The sequence below is a fragment of the Carassius gibelio genome, chromosome A17 (genome assembly GCF_023724105.1).
Source record: "Carassius gibelio isolate Cgi1373 ecotype wild population from Czech Republic chromosome A17, carGib1.2-hapl.c, whole genome shotgun sequence".
Taxonomy (NCBI): Eukaryota; Metazoa; Chordata; class Actinopteri; order Cypriniformes; family Cyprinidae; genus Carassius; species Carassius gibelio.
The window spans coordinates 15,833,457-15,855,135 of NC_068387.1; the positions used below are offsets into that span (position 1 = coordinate 15,833,457).

General features: G+C 35.7%; 1 protein-coding gene across 3 annotated transcripts in view; it reads right to left on the minus strand.

The window, feature by feature from the left end:
• LOC128031550 (glutamate receptor ionotropic, delta-1-like) overlaps positions 1 to 21,679 on the minus strand; it is a 243,031-nt gene that overhangs the window by 72,212 nt on the left and 149,140 nt on the right. For all 3 annotated transcript variants that reach the window (XM_052619862.1, XM_052619860.1, XM_052619861.1), the window contains exon 4: positions 11,972 to 12,177. In XM_052619862.1, coding sequence (XP_052475822.1) covers positions 11,972 to 12,177 — 206 coding nt within the window. The remainder of the gene's footprint in view (positions 1 to 11,971; positions 12,178 to 21,679) is intronic.

The window sequence follows — 21,679 nt, forward strand, 5'->3', positions numbered from 1 at the left end:
CCTTAAAATTAAAGTCATTAAAAATCTAAAATATATTGTGCTATATAAGTAAAAAAATATCTCAAGGTATACAGTTCTTAAGTGACTTCAAAAATCATTTAGTGATTGTGCTCCTCACCTCTTCAAGAACTGCATTTTTGGGATTCAGACCCTTCGTTTCTGCATACACTGTGCATTAACTGAACTGAACTAACTCTCTCATTGTTTGGCAGAGCTTATTTTGGACGGCTTGCTGTGGAATAGCAGAGACTATGACCCACAGCCTGCCCTCATGCTAGACCTGCCCTCGGTCTCTCATGCCTTACTGTGCCACCATTATTCTGCAGATAAGTTATCTCTCACCGCACTACTCTCAGTGTGTACTAATACGATCTTTTGCTAATGATGCTTTTTGTTCCACCTCGTTTCTGCTCCATAGCACTCTCAGGTTCATGGGTGATTAATTAGTCCTGTCAATCCACCCCCTTCCTGACATTAACATTACCTTCTTTCACTTTATGCATTTCATCCTAGCTATGTTTACGTTCATGCCTGCCTTCACCCGCTCTTGCTTTCAGTCTGATATGAGTTTTGATTACAGCCTGTCTTTCTGAGTAAATTATATTCTTGTTGCAAATATTGTACAAATAAAAATCAAAGTAAACTAGAATGAAATTGATTTAATTGAGCAACCAGCAGCTAACATGCAGAATGTATAACACTGCTTTGTTAAAGCCAGCACACAGTAATATTAGCTCACAAATTATAGCGATTTGCCTCAGAATGGATTCATGTACATATTGATCTGACAGCTGCCTTTGTCTTAAATCCTTGGTAAAATATTTATTCAGATTCTTTTCCAGGATAGCATTTGAAGGAAAATGCCACATTTACATACCCAAAGCACTTTAGATTTTCTTAGCTCTTTGGCTCCAGAGAAGCTGATCTTAGAGTTGTGTGTCTCATCTCACTCGGAAACACATTGAGATCTTAATGAGATTCAGCTATTAAGATCTTGATGTGTTTCTGAGAGAGAAGAGACTCAGAGCTCCAAGATCAGTTTCTCTGGAGCTGGAGAGCTACAGTAGTGCCGCAATGGTAATGACTTTACAAATAGATCTCTGTGTCTATATATATATATATATCTCATGTTAAAATTTTAGGACACCATATTGAATTCCATGGATTTCTGCATCAGGACATAATAAAAAAGTCCTAAAATTTAGAAAATAAAACCTAAGATGAACAACATCACTTGACATATCACACTGTGTCATTATTTATTTAACAAAAATAAAGATAAGATAGAAAAGCCATGTGTGACAGTTGCTTGTAGATCCATTTTTAGCAGCAATAACTTTATCAGTCTCTCACATCGTTCTGGAGAAATTTTGGCTCGCTTTTGTTTACAATGTTGCTCAGGTTTATTGAAGTTTGTGGGCATTTTGTTTATGAAAAAGCTCTCACCAAAACATTTCAGTCAGGATGAGGTCTAGACTTTGACTGGACTGCTTAAACCCCTTGATTCTTTTCTTTTCAGTCATTCTGTTGTAGATTTGCTGGTGCGCTTGGGATCACTGTCCTGCATGACCCAATTTTGGCCCAACTTTACCTTTCGGGACGGATGGCCTCAAATTTGACTTTAGGATAATTTGGTATACAGATGAGTTCATGGTTCATTCAATGACTGTGAGGTGCCCAGTTCCTGTGGTTATAAGACTAGCCCTCCACCAGAATGTGTGGCTTTTGCTATGAGGTGTTTGTGCTAATATACTCTTCAGGTTTTCACCAAACATGGCACTGTGCATTATGGCCAACCATCTCCATTTTGGACTCCTCTGTTCAAAGGACAGTGTTCTAGAAGTCTTATGGTTTTGTTCAGATGCAACTTCGCAAACCCAAACTGAACTGGCATGTTTCTTTAGAGAGAAGAAGCTTTCTTCTGGCAAGCTTTCAAAAAATACCATACTTGGATATTTTTCTAATGTAACTGTCATAAACTTTATAATTTAAAATGTTAACGGAGGCCTGTAGAGTCTGCGGTGAAGTTCTTAGGTTGTCTGCCAATACTTTGAGCATTACATGGTTTGGTCTTGGGGTGAATTTCCTGAGACATTGACTTCTGAGAGGATTGGTGTCTATTTTGAATGTCTTCAAATTATTTGGAAATGGCCATATTTCTATTCTCAGATTGATGGCAGCAACAATTGCTTCTGTAAGATAATTGTTGATTTCTTTCCTCTTTAGCATTGTGTTAACACACACTTGAAGGCACCAGTCTAGCAAACTGGCAAAACTTCTGCTATTATAGAGCTGCTCACACTAGCTGATGATCAGTTAATCAAAGGTATTTGATAAGCTGTGCCTGACCGTTACTTGCCCTCTTAATTCCTACGTTAACACTAAGAGTATCCTAACATTGTCACACATGGCTTTTCCATCTTGGCTTTATTTTTTGTTAAATAAACAATGACCTTGTGAAATATGTCATGTATTGTTTTTCATAAATTTTCCTAAATTTAAGACCTACCAAAGACCAGATATTTTTTTAATGATGCCCTAATACAGAAATTATACATATATACAGCTTACATATATATATATATATATATAAATGTAAGAAAAGATGAAAAGAACTATAGAACTATAGAAAAGTCTGGAGATTAATTCTGCACCAGAGACACAAATGAGATTTACCAGAAGTGGACCAACAATGTGCTGCCAGCAATCACTGAGTGTATTAAAATCTCCCCCCTCCTCTCTTGAGCACAATTACAGTAAAGAGGAATGACAGCATTTATGGACCAGCTCTTTTTTTTTTTTTTTTTTTTTTTTTACATACACAAATGTATTTGAATTTCAAGCTATGAATTAACATTAGTATTATTACAGAAAACAAAGTAACTCTGATCAAAATTAATCAAAATTAATCTAAATAAACATTTCAGTTTGACACATTTAATGCTCCAGGAGTCTGTGATTTTTGCATACATGTTATTTTGAGATTTCTTTTTTATATATTTCATCCTAAATGAAGGCAAAATGTCAATTTGACAAATCATAATTTATGAATGAATGTTTGTGCACAGATTTTAAATACGTCTCTGTAAACACAGTAGTTAAAAGAGACTTAATTAGATCTGAGGAAAAACAAAACATAATTTATTGATTTTATGATAAACACTAACCAAACGCTTAAAGGTGGAGTTATAAGTGCCCACCGTCAACAAACTATCAATATGCTGTATATATTTATATATATAATTCCTAATTTGTATGTCTGAAACAATAAATCTCTAATGGGGATTTACGTAACATGCTAAATCAGAATATAAATAAACAAACTGATGGTTAACTGGAAATGTATTCCTCTGCCCTTATATATACTGTAAGTATCATGATAAAAAACATAACATTTTATTAAGGTACACCGATTAGACATTTTTCCAGTCACACTTTCAGATTATGCCTCTAAATCAAAAGAAAAATTACAGGATTCCACTGAGTTTCATTATAATTTACTGAACTGAATTCTCTGGAAACAGTTTATTTCTGAAGGGCTCTTACATGTCCCTAAAGCACGTTAAGCACTAACATAAGTAATAATCATCCATCACGTCGACGATCTGCCAGATGTAACCTTCTTTCTCACTTTCCATAACAATTTTTTCCCTTAGAGAAAGGTGTAAAATATTTCAAACTCTGGCTACAAGTTAGTTAGTTGTTACAGTGCTTGTTGATTGACAGTCTGAATGAAAACAGTCACGAGAGACTGCTTTGTAATGAAGAGTGTAAACCCTGCACTCTGCCATTTGATTAATTGGGTACGTGATTGCCTTCAGAGGTGTGTTCTGAGACACATCTTGTATGAGCTTCCTAAGAGCTTGAGAGGCTCCTGAAGACTTATATCACATTCACAATCACACTTCAGAATTGCTGACTCATCCATGCATCACATTGAAGACGTTCTTTTAAGATTCTTCTAAAAAGAAGTTCTGACACAACAGAGTGGAATCCTGCAGCCTACTGTACAATCATTTCCTTTCTTACTCATGGAGGCATTCTGTGATTGCACACCATGTACAAACTTGAATAGACCTGCAAATACAATGTGAGCATTCTGTACAGTATTCAACAGACCCCATCCATACAGGTTAAGAGTAATGATAAGCACACTTGAGTGCTGTCGGTGCTTTAAAGGTGATGCTGACAGCAGCAGAGTTTTCAAAGTGATTCTGAAAGATTTTTACGGTCACAGTTTAGAACTATCACCTAACCGTAGGAAACAGAGAACAGATATGGAACTCTGTCTTTGATGTTCTTATTGGGGTTAGAGAGAAATCAGGAAGCAAGGAGGAGGATTGATGAAAAAATGCAGGGAGAATCAGGGGAAAAATGCAGTGATTGAAAATGGACAGAAAGAGTAAGAGCATAAATCCTACATTAGAACTGAAAAGAAAGTGTAAATAAATTTAGAAGTAGACAAGATGAAGAGAAAGGGGTCCATTTTAAAGATGAATGAGGACAAGGACAGTGATAGATAACATGCTAACAAGCCTTAATTTGTCACTGCAGTGGGGGGTCAGGGGCTCTGGAATGCAGGGTCTGTTTTTGGGTGTAATGTCCTAACTATTCTATGGTTGACAACCAAGAACCAGATCTAATTCAGAGCTAGTTCCATGTTTATTAAATACTCCTGTGATTTATGACATTGGGTTCTGTTGAACAGATCTTAAATGCCTGCATTCTTCCATGCTGATGCTGTACTAATCTACTTGGAAACATAATATGTACTTATAATATAAATGCAAATGAACACCTCATTCTCTGTTGTAACAAATTTGTGTTCTAAAGAACTATGAATATAAAATCTGAATAGTTTTAAAAGAGATTTTATTCAATCTTATGACTCTGACTAACAGGGCTGGAGTGATTCATTACTTAATCACACTGGTTGACTGTTTATAAAACAATGTGTATATGCTACCAATTTTTTTGTTTTGTTAATTTAGTTTATTTGTTAACCATATATGTATTTTTTAATTAGCACCGAATTGTTAACAAGAACCGTTAAGCAGAATCTGAATCCGAACAAGAAATCTCTTACGATTCCCATCCCTAATCCTAGCATCTGTGAAAAGGTCACAGTAAAGACCAAATATTTAATGTTGACTGTGAAATCCCAAAGCATTAAGCTGAATATACAAGGCACCTTTCAGGGCCTAGACACAAACAATAATCAGTCTGTAAGTGATGGCTTTTATTTCAGAACCATGACAAGGACAGTTCAGGATATGAACAGTAATGACAGTTATAATAACCACTAGCAATATCACACCACACAAAGTCCTATGATACAAACACTTTCCATCTGAAACATATCACCTGCCTGATTTAAACAATACAGAAAATGTCACTGCATATAAACAAACTGTCAAGCCATGTTATGCAAAGCCTTGTCTATTGAAATTGGAATGATGCACTTTTGTATTTGAAGAGTGTTGCAGCAGAATGTGGAATTAAATCATCACATCATCTATGTCATCTCATAGTGAAGATATATATATATATATATATATATATATATATATATATATATATATATATATATATATATATATATATAAATCAACAACAAAAAATATCATTAGGTTTCCTGAATACCCAGCTAAATATTGTCATGGTCCAGTAAACTTTGAGCTGAAATTTCATTTCACTGTTGGTTTGTGTATGCTTTCAGTAATAACACACACACTGGGAGAGAAATTAGGAAAATATTAGTTTTGGAGAATATTAATTTCATTTAAGCAGTTTTATTTCCGACCTCATCATGGCATTAAGAAAGTCAGAAATGTATTTTCTGCTGAGACTTCCTTACCACTTGATGCAGAAGAATTTGCATTTTTAGATAAACAGTATAATAAAATCAAATGCTCCTGTCCCAGGAGTCTCCTAATACTCCTGACACAAACAATGACTTGCAGACTGAACCGATTGATGAACCTGAGACTCATTGGCATTCTGTGGGCATTTAAATTGCCTTACCCCACCCCTCCTTTTTTAATCAGCACAGCCAGAGTATTCATTGGTGTTTTAATATGGGAATCTTTAAAATACAACTGGATGTGGGTAATTATCTATGGTGTCTCATTAGGGCTGCTATGGATGGATATGAAGAGGGTAGGTGTGCATTCGTATCCATGTGTCTTCCTGTGTTTGTGCAAACAGGGGAAGGAAAACACTCCCATCATAATGAGAACAAAATTATATGGTATGTGTCTAATTGCGTTGTCCACAATTAACTTCATGTCTGTTTGCAGAGATAATAATTTCATAAGGGAGACATATCCCAATACATCTTAAAATCAAAAAGTCTAAAAGTTATTAGCAATGTGATGTTGATCCATGTTGGTCCATGCAAAACTCATTATGCCATGATGCTACGGTGTTACTGGAGATTGCCAGGGTGTTACTTTTGTGTGTTCTTGTGCCAGCTGTATAAAAGATTTAAACTAGTCTTACAAGTTATTCATCTTTTTTTTTTCTTCAAGACTGGACATAATAATAATAATAATAATAATAATAATAATAATAATAATAATAATAATAATAATAATAATAATAATAATTGTTTATATAAAAACTTCTCATATAATCTAAGATGTGCTTTCCAATTGGCTAACTGCTAGTTGGTCAGTCTAATGGATATGTTTATGCAACTGGCACCCCGGTGATTCCTAGATAGTTGTTTACAGGCCAAAATCAAAGAGCACACCCCAGATCTCACATACTAGTCCCTACATATGCATCAGGTATGGTCCTTGCTTAGAAAAAGACAAAGGCAAAAGCACAATTCCTCTCAACATGTTGCATGATTTGAACTAGGGGTGTGCAATTACTAAAATTGTAGTTTTAATATTTTAGTAAAATTTAGCTTCCACTGATTATGAAAACATGACTGTCAAGCTAAAATGTGCCACATTTCGCTCCTTTCCTTCACAGTAGTGCGCCTTCTCTCCTCATTAACAGCCAATTTGTAACATTGCTTGATATTAAAAAGAGTTATTAAAAGCACATTAAGCTGTGATAGAAAACTCAGGTACTCAGGAGGAGGCTTTCTGTGCATGCTCTCCAAGACAGAGCTAAACACAGGCATGCAAAGTACACTTTGGGCTTGGTGTGAGTCTAAACCAGGGATGTCAAACTCTAGTAGGTAGGTGAATTAGAACAAGTTGGCGCTTAACTCTGCAGGAATGTGGCCCTCCAGGAGCTTGACACCCCTAGCCCAAACAGAAAACACACACACAAAATGCCAGGCTTGTATTTACATAAACACAGTCAGTTACTGATCATAAACTAAATGACTTTTGTAACTTTAATAAGAATCAAAGAATGTTTAATTCCTACAGTGAAGATTGTGTTGTGTTTTACTTTACATTGTAAACACAACATCACTCTGCAGGTTGCCCACTGAAGCTAAGCAGGGTTGTGCCTGATTAGTACTTGGATGGGAGACCTCCAGGGAAAAGTGGGTCACTGCTGAAAGTGATGCTCTAAGGCCAGCAGAAGCTTCTGTGGGCCTTTTTGGATCCCAGTGGCCCAGTATAGTGATGGGGACATTATACTGTCAAAAAGCAACATCCTTCAGACGAGATATTAAAACAAGGACCTGACACCTGTTCTGTCAGGTCCTTATGTGTTCATAAATAATTTCAGGATGTCCTTTAGCAAGAGTAGGGGTGCAACCTGGCCAAATTTCCCCATGGCCTCTGTCCATCATCATGGCCTCCTTATCATCCTCGTATATATTGTTTGGTTTCCTCCCCTATACCAATAAGCTGGTGTGTGGTTGGTGTTCTTTACTTTATATAAATATATATCACTATCAAAAAAAACTAAAAAACTAAATGGTGATAAATTTTTTATATATTCCTAATCGTGTTAAATCATATTACAATGTTAGCCAAAGTAATCATGATTATGATATTTTTATCATAAACAAGCAGCTCTAATTTGAAGTATCATTCATGTTCATAGTAAAAATGTCCCAGCATGAGTTACACATCAGAATTAAACACTTTGAGTAAGAGGTCTGTCAAAATTCGCTAAGTTATGCTTGAATTAGCAAGCACTGCTAAAAATCACTGCACTCTGAAAGCTCACCTTTGCAAAAACTGTCATATGATGCAGGTATCTAATGCAGTTGAGCAGTGGACCCTGTTCAGCAGCATGTGAGAAGAATTGCCCTCAGGCCAGCGGCTGACTTTGTTTTGGATGACAATGTCAAACAACAACATATTTTTCAGCATTTTTCATCTCTATCGTGTTGCCAGCTCATTTCAGTGATAACTTCCATCAAGCCTTACTGATACCCCCTAAAAATAAGGCAAAAAAAAAAAAAAAAAGATATTCACTGTTCAATCAGAAGCGGTGTACTGTAATATGGAGAGCCAGAGTCATTCGGCTAACGGGCTTGATTTTTGGACATCAGATGCATCTCTTGTGATTTTTTTTGATCCATTCATTCATTCATTCATTCATTCATTCCCAGACAGTTTGTGCTTGGGCTCAGTACCATGTTTCCACAAGTGGATGCCTAACAAACTATAGGTACTGGATGGATGTGCCTTGTGTCCTTGCTATTTTCCACCTGCATATCCTGACAGGCCAACACACTCAGCCTAATGGACAGCAGTGGCAATGGCTTGGGCAATGACATAGAGAGCCTTGGAAGAATCAGAGCATGGAGAATCTCCCTAAAAACACAGATAGCGTCTCTCTGTACCCAGCTGTTTATCTGACTGTGTCTCAGAGCAGCAAATCACTGAGGAAATACACACATATACAAGACTTCCCTTAACAGACAAGGTTATTCAGATAAGAGTGAATTACTGCCCACAGGGCTTAGAGCAAGAGAAAGATGACATGGTAAACTCATTCCCTCGACTGCTCAGAGTTCAATTTAAACTTTTTAGGCTATAGCAGAGAACTCCCAGGACGCTTTGCAGCCCTAGAGAACTCTATCTCTCAGCTGTCACACTGCTAATCAGCAGAACAGCAAGGAAAACGCTATCCAAACTGGCTTCAGAATCTCAGTCCAAGCACATACATGTCGGTTTCACTATATTAATGAGGACATCTCACAGAACCAATGGTTTTTATATAGGGGTGATATATAAAAACAAAGTCTGCTATTGTTTTCACATAGTTATTTTTATACTACCATTCAAAAGTTTAGGGCTGGAATGATTTTATTTATTTTATTACATATTTTTGAATGAAGTCTCTCATAGTCACCAAGAAAGTATTTTTCTGTAAAAAAATATATATAGCATGACAAACACACTATATACACACCATCTGGAATGTTGTACAGTTACTTGATAAGACCATTATGACTATCTTTTTTAAATATATATATTTATCACTGAAAAAGTATGTCATGTTAAACTAAAATAATTATTAATTTCTAAAAATATATTAATCATGCAAGCAGAGAGATGTCATGACAAATTTTAAGTGATCATTTGAACACTACTGAATTAATTCAATATGGACATTTTCATTTTCAACTCTTTAAGTGGGTCTTTTTTTGAACTTCACTAAACAAATGTGCGTGTGCCATGCAAACCAGCAAAAGATAAAGATGCAAACATATAGGCCAAGTAGAAAATGTTTTTGTATCTAATTTGACAATTAGCCTAATCTTGAGAGAGAATTGGTTTGGTTTTTGAGAATAGGCAGAGTTCACTTTTAAGCTTAGGGGGTGCAGGCACTGGCATATACGAGCCATGAACACTTTTCTTTTTATATAAGTTTTATGTTTCATAGATTATTAGGGGCGCTTGTAGGATTCCTTCCGAGGGTTAGCACAGAGATTTTATTTATTTATTTTATTGTATTTTTTTATGGGGGACCAAATAATCAGCGAGAGTAGAATGAAAGTGTCACCTTTTTAACTTTTAACAAAATAGTAAATTTTGTACATATATCAAGAGCATGCTCACAGATGAAAACAGAGGACAAAACAGTGTTGGATGAAGTCGATTAGAGCCCTAAAATAGGAATTTCTGTAGACTGTTTTATTAATTAACTAAAGCAAACCCTAAGCCTATGATAGTAAATATAGTATCTAGAAAAATAAATAAATAATTATTTTATATATTACATCGATGTTGTAATATATAATTAATAAAATTAATATATTATTGCTAAAAACAGTATTCAACCTCGGCACAGTAAAATCATCATTCCTGAAAACTCCTCATGTTGGTTGTATTGACAGTTAAAGATAAAGAAGGAGAGGGAGATGGGGAGTTTTCGGGAGTGATGATATTACTGCACCGAGGTCGAAGTCCTGCAAAGTGCTCTTCTGCCATACATTATAGTTATCATTTTTATCCGCTTAGGAAATCGCCACAGTTTATTTTGTGTCACCATACTTACTTGTGTAGCTACTCATGTAACCGTCTTTAAATAGGGAAAACATGGAAGTGTTTGGTAGATTCTAAATTTATCCCTGTTTGGATCCTAAGGAATGATTGGTGCTAAGCTAAATAGAGGTGCCACGCTGTACATTGATTGAGTGCATGCACTAACACGAGAGAGGTACATTTCAACTTATCTAAGTTGAGGGAAGAACATAGTGGAATATGGAAAAAATTAATGATAAATAATATATTTTAAATAAATAATTTATCATTATATTTTCTAATAATATTTATAATTTATAAATTATTATTAAAATAAATCATTTATTTTCAATGCATTCTTCATTTTTGATGCTGCTTTAAGCGGATTGTGCAATTAATCCACCAATAAATAAATAAATAATATTAGTTAAATAGTTAGTCTAAAACATAATAACAAAAAGCAATTGTAAGATTTTAAAATGTTCCCAAATCGACAGGGAAATGTCCAAGAGGCCAGACACAGATGAATTGGAGAATTGCAAAACAGAAAGGAGCACTGCAGTGTATGAGTAATGCATGATTCTCACGTTCACAAGCATGAGCAGTTTTCAACCCTCTCTTAACACTTTTATATTAAGAATTTTGAATAAAATGAGAAAGTATGTTGCCAAAAGCGTCCTGTAAAGGCTCCAAAAGTTTGGGACTGTAATAGCTGGAAGAGACACTTTGTTAAATCTCTTGCTTGAGGGTCACACATCAGTGACCACAGCAGTGTGAGGGATTTAGATATAAATGACCTCCTGATACTTAATTGTTATCCCTCACATCCCTATCAGGATTCAAACCAACAACCTTCCAAATGTGACCACAGTCGCTGCTTTAACAAATGATTTAAACACACCAATTTAAACTCGATTCTCTACTCCTTCAATCGCAAACTGTTCAGATAATTTTGCTGAGATTACAGCTAACCAGAATGCAATGCACAGGATGAGCCACTTTAGTTATTTTCCAGCCCATTTGGCACAACAGTCATGTGCCTCTCTAGCGAAAGCTTCATTCAAAAATTACTTTTTATTACTGAACAACACTATTCCATACAACACAAAATATAGGAATTTCTGTAGACTTCTACTGTTTTATTAATTAACTAAAGGCAAACCCTAACCCTAAGATACTAACTAATAAGATCTAGAAAAAAATTAAATAATTACATGATATATATCATATTAATGTTGTAATGTATAATTAATAAAATTCATATATTATTGCAAAAAATAGTATTGTAGATATATAATTAAGACTATAATTAATATAAAATGAATATAATATGTATTTAATTGATTTATATTAAAAACACATTGATTATATTTCTAGAAAACAATGGACATTATTCATTCCTAAATACAACCTTCATGAACTGTTTTTATTTCAGACAAAGAAATACTCTAAAACACACAAACACTATATTTCCTATATGTTATAATATTTAATATATAGGCATTGGTACATAACAGCATCACTGTCTCTCCCCACCTATGCACATATCGCTTCTGAATTTCTGTTGCAATAACACCTACCTGGTGTATGAAGACCTGGGCAGTGCGAGGACTGAGCAGCAGGATGGCCCTTCTGAGAGTGTCCCGGTAACGGTTCAGCTCCTCCATCCTCATTGTGCTGAACAGAGTGGAAAACACCTTGGTCACATTCCGGTCAACCTGCTGTAGAGACACATCCAAACCCATTCGAGAAGCCTGGTCCAGAAACCCACGCAGTCCTCGCACATCTGAAAGAGACAGAGCATGAGAGAAAGCAAAAGGTGATGGTTAAAAACCAAGACTCATGTGAAGAGAGCTAAAACTGTATTTAAGATGAGAAGAAAGATGAAAATAGATCAAATATAGACTAAATATTTGAACTGAGATCAAAGGTTTCCAGAGAAAATAATGTCCGATCTAATTGTACATTTCATTTAGGGAAATTATGTTGAAAGGGATAGTAGGATCTATGAAAATATCTCATTTTGTTCCACAGGAAGAAAGAAGGTCATACAGGTTTGGAACAACATAAGAGTGAGCAAATGATGAGAGATTTTTTTATATAGTTTTTTTTTAAATCAACTATCCATTTAACTTTCAAAATTCTCTGTTCCTTGCTCTGGAGATTTGAGGAGTTTAGAACAAAGAATCCTGTTTTCCTGCTCCTTTGCATATCATGACTGTCAAGTCACGTCATGTTGAGTCTACTGAAGTGGCTTTTTGATGGCATAATCGTCTGGCATGAAGCTTTCTAACCATCTACTTGCTGAAATGACACAAGAACCATCGATTGAAAGTGTCAAGAGGTGAGAATGAGGCTTCAAGCTCTAATTTGCTATATAAGACCAATCATAAACATCAACTTAACTGTGTGCATTTATGGACTTCACTTTGAGGTGTATACATTTTTGTAGCATTACATTGAAGCAGTCAAAAAATGTTGTGAAGAGCTAAGAAAAAAAAAAACAACAAAGCAGAGGAAACAGAATTATTTCAAGAACCTTTCAAAATAAGAAAGTAAAATAGTCTGATAAAAAGCATTATGAGGAGCAGAAAATGTTTAGCCAATCTGTAGATATCAGGGTGTTCACAGCAGCTTTATCTACTTTGCAAACAAATCTGAAACGTTTTTTCATTATCAACTGGTCGTTCTCAACTAGCTTTGTTTCAAGATTCATACTGTCTCCAAATATACCTACTTTCATACTATATAGTAGCTGAAAAGTATTCCACATTCATAGTAAATGGACACTTACTATCCCATAAGGCCACGGGACAGGATTTGTGAATGGCAGTGAAGCAACACAACTGACACTAGAAGTTATATATAAGATGGCAGATGTTGTACATCTGAAATTACATTCATACTACCTCCATTAATGCTATATAGGACACACTACTTTAACAGTTGTGAAGTGTATTTTATACCAAATATACTAAATAGAGTGTACAGTTTCAGCTTTAGATTTTACAGTGTACATCAAGTCACATTCCAACACAGGACCAAAATTACCATACAAAAATAATTACAGATGTCCTTATAAAAGTAACAGAAATGTATTGATATTGCCATTAACTGCATGACAATAGCTGACAACAGAAGTGGAAGATATCCTAAATGTATAAACAACAACAGGTGTATGACAGACCAATTAATCCATATTTGTATTATGGGTTGTATTTTCTTTTATCTTGAGTTAGCTTGTTAATTTCCCCTAATTTATTATTATAATAATTATTATTATTATTATTATTATTATTATATATTTTGCTTCAGGACCACACAATCTAGTTTACAGTGTTATATTGCAGCACAGGAAAGCTAAACAGGCATCAAGAATGATCAAACACCATCATTTTTGTGCGCACACGTGAGTGTGTGCTTGATATACTTTATCATAACTCACCCTCTGTGCAGTGTGGTTTGCTACAAGCTACAAACTGTTTCCATGACAACTGACCATCAAAATAGATTACTTGCCCCACACTTGCCCCAGTGTGCTCTCAAAACAACTACATTTGAAAAAGTCTCATTTGAGCACTTGCAAAGAAATGAAATGCAAGTGGGTTTTCAACATGCTAATGAAAACCCTTTCAGTATAATTGGCTGTAATCTTAGTAAGCTAGCATTATTTATTTATTTATTTATTTTTATATCGTTGTTATAAAACCGTTATTTTTCTGAATCCAAAATGCCTGCAGATCATCTTTGAGCATATTAGAATTTTAACACATGCCAAAAGTACAAGGAAAACATGACAAATAATATATGTAAAATATATAAATGTATAATGTATAAAATATGTTATATTAGGTATACAATTTTAAAGTAATAATATATTTTTAAAAAATTACATAAAAATTATAATAAAAGAACAAGAAATTTGCTTTCTTGATGCAAGAACATTTAATACATTAAAATTAATTAGTGAACAGATGAATTTATATCTTCTCTGCCTAAAGAGACGTGATCTTAGTGTGATAATACAATCTATCTATCTATCTATCTATCTATCTATCTATCTATCTATCTATCTATCTATCTATCTATCTATCTATCTATCTATCTATCTATCTATCTATCTATCTATCTATTTATATATAGCACAGATCGTTCAAAACAAAAAAGGGAAAAAGAAAGTTGACAGAAATTGTGAGGACTTCTTAAACAGCAGATATTCACCAGTAGTAAAGTAACAGTTATTTCTGTAGAAGAGTCAGAAATAAATTTGACCATTTAAGAGAAGGAATAAAGCATGCTTGCTTCATTAACAGAGCACAATGGAGAACGTAAAGCCAGATATAGGCTTGGTGCTATTAGCTAAGAAATCCAATTGATGGTAAATACTGGTTCACACTGCTATAAACTGATGTATGAACTTCAGCAAATACATCAGGAAAAACTGAATTGGAACTTTTTGTACATCTGAATAATTAACATATTAAACTACTCTCATTGACTGAAAAACAAATTCAATATATATTTGCAATAAATACATTTTATGAACCCTTTCCAGATTTTGTATTAATTTATATATCTAAAAAAATGGTATCAGTCTCAATACGAATGTGAAAATATATGCACATCCTATTTAATGAACCACACTTTATAAATGAACACCAGTGATTACTGACGAAGTAAAGATCATGCATCGCTTAATCACCAAATTCAATCAGTGAATGTCATATTACGTTCCTTTCTTGATGCTAATGACTTTGGTGTGACTTAAGAGTGACCCATCAATATTCCCAACACACAAACACACACAATAGTTCAGTTTCCTCCAACTCTTGCAGAGATGAGTTTCGCCATACCATCGTAATTTAAATATCACAGCTGTAGCTACAAACTGGGGGGAAAAAAAAAGAAAATAATAAAAAAATCTCTCTTGAGGAGACAGTCTCAGGAATATATAAATAAATAACATGGAAATCTGTAGAAAGAAAGATCTGAGAGAAGTCTTTTGAGAAACAAATTGGATTTGCTTAAAGAGTGTAATTATTTATGTAATTATATATTTAAAGGCATATACAAGCTCCCGTCTCACTGGGTAAAAACACACGAGTGATGGAGGTGTGGAGGGAATCAGTGGAGCAGTTTGACATTCTTCTGTAGTGAAACTATTTGGTTGAAAACTAAAATAAAAGGCTCACTGTTGGATTTGGTGCTTCATCTGCATGAGGTTATGCAACAAATCAACAGCCATATCATGATGTAATCAGCGAGGTCTTGAATACAAGAAATCTTTCTTAACAAGAACTGGAGTTTGATATAAGCAGAATGTTGCTGAACAAAATTAATGTGGAGGTCTATCACGATATATTCAGAAGAATATTACTGAGGAAATGTTAAAATGTTAAACATCAGAGGACTTAAAATCACAACAACAAAGACTTTAGAAGACCTAAATTATTTCTCATTAAACACTAATTCAGTTAGAATTTAGAATCACATCTTCACAAGTTGACCCAGATTGTGATTAAAGGAACTTTTGGATGCTTGGTCTTTGCATTATAGGTCATTACACAACACGTTTGAAAATATGTTTTTATTTAGTTCTGCATATGGTGAGCATGTATGAACATAATAATCTGATCCATTACAAAGATATATAGACAGCTGCAAGGAGATGGTAAAATCAATTACATTTTTTTTTTTTTTTTTTTATGATTCTGTTTGTCTCAATCCACCAGCCTGTTGTACAGAAAGACTTAGAATACTTATGTCCTATTAAACGAGATGTGGGTTTGGTTGACATGCTGTTGAGTGGATCCACATGCCAGCATTGCAAAATCTTCATAGTCCAGGAAAATGTTGCTCGATTAACTGTCTGGGATATAAACTGCCCAAAGACAAACCCTGAATGTAAAACAAAGCTTCTGTGTCTCTCTCTTTCTCTCTGTCTCACTTACAAATGGATTCTGCTTGTCTTGAAGAGGGAGCCAGTTAAGAAAGGTTAATCATATCTTGCTCAAAAGCAGCAAATTATGCCACAAACTCTATTATTATCCTGTTCTGACATAACAGAGAGATATTTCACCATAAATCACTGCAGTTTAACAATGTTGACAAGAAGACCACAAGAGCACATCCAGAACATTACAAGTATAGACAAATACAAAACATATACCTTTCATAAATCTTACTGTGGTGAATGACAACCAGAAAAAAAAAAAAAAAAAAAAAAAAAATCAGGAGGAGAAGGAAAGCAATCAAAAACAACAAAAGAGCAATGATACACAAGTTTATAATAAGTCTCAGTCAGCTTAAACCCAGTAAACGTATCAAGGACTTTTAAATAATATAACAAATAAAAAGTAAACAGTTAGAATACAAAAAGATTAGAAAGCTAGCTAGATTTTGTTTCATTCCACCAGGAGGTAACATTTAATTTAAAAAGTCTATATATATTTATATTTACCATTATAGGCTGGTTGTTTTTTACACACCGCAGCCACACAATTGTGTTCAAACATCTTATAAAAGTGATTTTTGCATTATATGGCACCTTTAAAAACTGTTAAAACTTAAAGGCAGAAGTCATCATTAAACAAACAACATATTGTCTGTGTGCATGTAAGAGTGCAAATGAAATCATTTCTTAGAACAGGTGGAGCAGGAGGTGAAAGACACTGTCAGTTCCTACACTAGTGAATAAAGTAAAAGTACACATTACTAGGCGGCATGATAAAAAAAAAAAAGGACACTCGTAAACACTGGGACTGCTCTGCTAAAACCAAAACATCAATTAAATTGAGAAATTGCTTACAAAACCAACTTACACAGGCCTGTGGGCCAGCTTACTGTTGTTTATAAAATGTTTAAGGGAAACAGGTTAATTTAGCTCAAAGGGAATCGTTTAAGATTTTATAGGGAATTTGGACAGAATCACTGTTTTACGGCTGATCACTAAGGCGGCCAGCAATTTACTGAATAAGCCGTATAACATCAACTCTGCAATTGATATTAAAATCCAAAATATAGTGAAAATACTATTAATTAGCACAGTAATAAGATCGGCAGTTTAAGACATTAATTTGTAAGCACAAAACACAATATTCTTCTCTTTTCAAATATAAATAAGGCTAAATCATACAAACATATAAGACATATAAGGTAATATAACACATTCATTCAAGTTGCATGGAGAAAGTGAGGAAAGAATGAGTTTAAGAGAACGCAAAATGTGAAATCCAACAATCCCAGTTTATAGCAACATGTACTGTACAATTGCCTAGACCTGAACAACCGTCAATCACTTAATTAACCCTCGAATTGAGTTCCACAATGACGTAAAAATTTAGATTAAATGCACCAGCTCAGAATCTGGAGATACTTGCATTGCTTGTTTAGGGTTTCCCTTTGTTGTCATCCTTGCTGAAAAGGGGGTTTCCCGAGGTTGCTGATTTGCTGGAAGTTCGGTAGTCATTGAAGTGACATCTTGGGAAACCAGTCTTTGGGCGTTGGCTGAAGATGCAGAGTTGTGGGCTGGCTGAAGTTTTAGACGGGCATTCAAGGTCAGAATGTGAGTTACGGCATTATAAAACTTAACTCAGAACACAAAACTCTCAATGGAAAAGAAAAGAAACCAGAGTAAAAGAATAGTAAAGTTTGGCAAGACTAGGTGGCATTTCTTCTCATGGCTGAAAGTTATGCCTAAAAGCACGGCTACAAGCCATGACCAAAAAGATAAAGAGCTAAAAGTGCATGACTAAAAGCAAAACCTAAAAAACTAAAACGGGCTAAAAGCTAAATTTGATGGTGTCCTGAGTATTTAAACCTCCCAAATGGTGTATTAACCAATTAGATATTGTCTGTGCTCGGGGTGTTGTATATTTCTCCTTCCCATTCATAGATCAAATGTTATCTTATCAATCACATGATTCCATTAACAAGAATGGATGACTGAGGTCATGTTCTTTGGTACCTGAGTGTTTTCATCAACAGTTGGCCGTGAGAGACTTGCTTGTTCTGGGTGGTTGTTGAACAAGTGCTTGTCATCATTGATGTGGTGTACCAGGTGATCATGACCATCCATTCTGTCACTGGTCAAAGCGAGCATGACTCATCTTTGTGGTCATCAGTGTTCAGCTTGTCTTGAAGGAATTCTTTCATTTGTCTCATGACTTGTTCCATGTCTTCTGACAGTAAGCTGTCTTGTTCTTCAGCAAGGTGCATGTCTGTGAGTGGTGCTGAGGTGGGTTTTGTTGTTGCTTACCCAAAGTAAGTTGGTCTTATAGTTGGTCTTAGATGAGTCAGGCAATTACTTTTGGATGTCTGGTTAGGTTTCCAGTAGACCTTATCTTTTTGTTCCTTGAGAAGCGTGGCTGGTCCCATGGATTTTTCCAGCAGTAGGGCTGATAGCTGTTGTGGACATGGGTGTAACATTCTCTGTGCTCTTGATGGAGGACTCTGGTGTTGTGATGCCACTGGGTGTCGTCCAGTGCTTGAGCCCTTGGTGACTGCATTCACTGCATTTGAGGCCATTTTCTGTGTTAGGTCACGCAACTGTTGGAGCGTGGACAGGCCATGACGCCTAGATGATGGCTGACTCCAGGGTGCAGACTCTTTAGGAAGAGGCTTTTGAAGTTCACATCGTCTTCAAGGTCAGGTTTGTTGTGTGCACCACAGTAGGCTTGTCGGACTCGGTTGTAGTAAGCTTGTGGAGCCTCTTGTCAACCTTGTTTGATTTCCAAGGCAGTTAACAGTCCATGTCCAGACTCAGGGTCTGTTAACCCTTTAATCAGGACCTCACAAAGTTGCTGGTAGTTTAACTGGGCTGTCGATCTAGGAAGGTTCATACCTCGGGACTGTACGTGGCTCTTAGAAGGTATAACTGGTCTCTGTCAGTCACATGACGTCTCATTTTCAGATGAAATTCGATATCTTGCAGGGAAGCCTGGATGTCGTGGCCCTCTTTGGAGTTCAGGTTGAACCTGCTGATGTTTTTATACAGCTTGTTGAGGTCTTTGATGGTCATCCCATGTGCAGCTCCAAGGTCTGCTTGGATAGGAGGTTTTCTTTCATTTGCAGGTGTGTTTTTGCCCTTTGCGCCTTTTTTCATAATCCAGTTCTTGGACATGGGACTCTGCTCTACTCAGCAGTGATGAGGCTAAGAAAGATTTCTCCTTTCTTGGCTCTTGTTTCTGCTCGTGAGCATATTTGAGTTCTTTTCTGACCATGTAGAGCTCAACATTGGTATCGTCTAGTTGTTGGGTCAGAATGTCAATTTCAGTTCTGCACCTTTCAAGGTCATCTTCCAAAGCACTGATTTCAGCATTCTTGTATCTGATGTCATACTTGGCTTTCTTTAGTAGCTGTTCAGCATACTGGAGTCTGTTAACCAGGTCCTTTTGGCCAGCCTTTGCATGTTGCTTGTCGAGCTGAGCTGCTGCCAAGGCTGTTTGGAGCTTCTTAACTTGTTCCGTTGTTTCCTGCTCCCTCTTGTTGGGTACTTTGAGTTGATCTTGAACTTTCACTTCCAGCTTGTCTATGTGGCGCTGAGCATGTGTCAGCTCCTCTTGAAGGTGGGTGATGTGCTTGTTGCTCAGTTTCAGCTATGTTGTGAAGGCATAGCTTAGGGAGCTGGTGATCTTGACCAGTTCCTTGTGGTCAAAAAAAAAAAAAAAACAGTTCAAATGTCTTTGGAGTGAGGCTGTCTGTCATTAGCCTGGTAATACCAAACTCTGCTACTTCACTATGCTTCGTAGACAGAGTCTGGAAGGGCATAACTGACAAGCGTTTACTTTCTTGTGGGGGGCGCTTGTCTGAAGTTTAAAATAATTGGATACCCGTAAGCCAATCACATAATGTTTGGTTATGGCGTGTGTTATTCGCCGGCTGTGCCACCTCAAACTTCCACTGTAAACATAGGAATGCTGCGAAAACAAAACCATCGAGCAAGTTTTGCCTCCTCCTTAACCTGATCCTGCATGAGAGCAACCAAGGTAGACACAATCACAGCTATCGCCTTGCCGGACTTTGGCCTTCCTAGTTTCTCGCTGACGATCGGTAACAGTTGATAAATTAAACTTTTCCCCAAACCTGTCGCAAATAGGGCCACAACATCACGTCCATTCAAAATGTGAAACAAACACTCTGCGAATAGCATCCCGTTTCTCCATGTCTGCTGTCGTTTTTGATTTCCCTAACCTAAACCACGATCTTACATTTTCAAATAACGAAGATTAATTTTCCCAATTAAATGTTGTTTTATAGATTCACTTTATGGAGGTTGAACATACACAAAAATACTGTAAAAGAGGGGTTCAGGTAGCTCAGGGGAGAACCAGTTGCCAGGAAACTGCCACTATCACACTAAAGTTAGTAATATCTAAGATCACACAGAAGCTGACTACTGCCAATAACATAATGATGACAGAATAATAAAAAAAAGAACAAACACCCATTCGTCTTTCATTAGAAAAGGTGTAAAGAGTACCCGCAAAACATACTTGATTAAAAGTACAGATACCTTACAGCAAAAAATTACTCCATTACAAGTTAAAAGTCAGCAATTCCAATATGACTTACTGTAAGTAAAAGTATTATAGTGTCTGATTTTAACAGTACTTAAGTATTTCACTCATACTGAGTGTAGGCTCAAGGTGCACTAGTCCTCAACACCTAGGAGACATACCAGTGGAAAATAATATGTGCACAAAGCAATCATGTTTATTTACTAAAATCAATACAAAACTGCACACCTCAAAATCGTCATAAATCAAGGTTGCCACAAGAGGCTCTTAAACGTCTACAAACACTCAAATTTCAGTTAAGCTGATGCACTCAGAAAGAGCACAAGTAGAACAATATCCTTCAAAACAGTCTCTTGTTTTTAGTGGGGTTAATTTTGGAATTTGTTGCTGTTCATATTTCTCAAGTGAACACTCAAAATACATTCTTTAGGTAGTACTTTACAGTTGAGAGTTATAAAGTCTTCTCACTTGTTTTACATAGAAGCAATTCTTTTTAAGACAAAAGCGGGAATCTGTGATTATTAATAGCATACAGCGACAAACATGACATTTATTTAAAGCCAAGGTTCATGCAGAAACAATGTTTCTTACATAGAACACATTTGGGGAAACATTCTTTAAACAGCTGAGCCACTTTTCTGGTATTCTGGTTTTGTTCCCCATGTTCTAGTTCTCCCTTGTGTTTCATTGAGCCCATATTTGTTTATGTTCCTGTCCTTATTATTTCATTATGAGTTAATTAGTCTCCATCTATGTTTGTTTATTTGATTC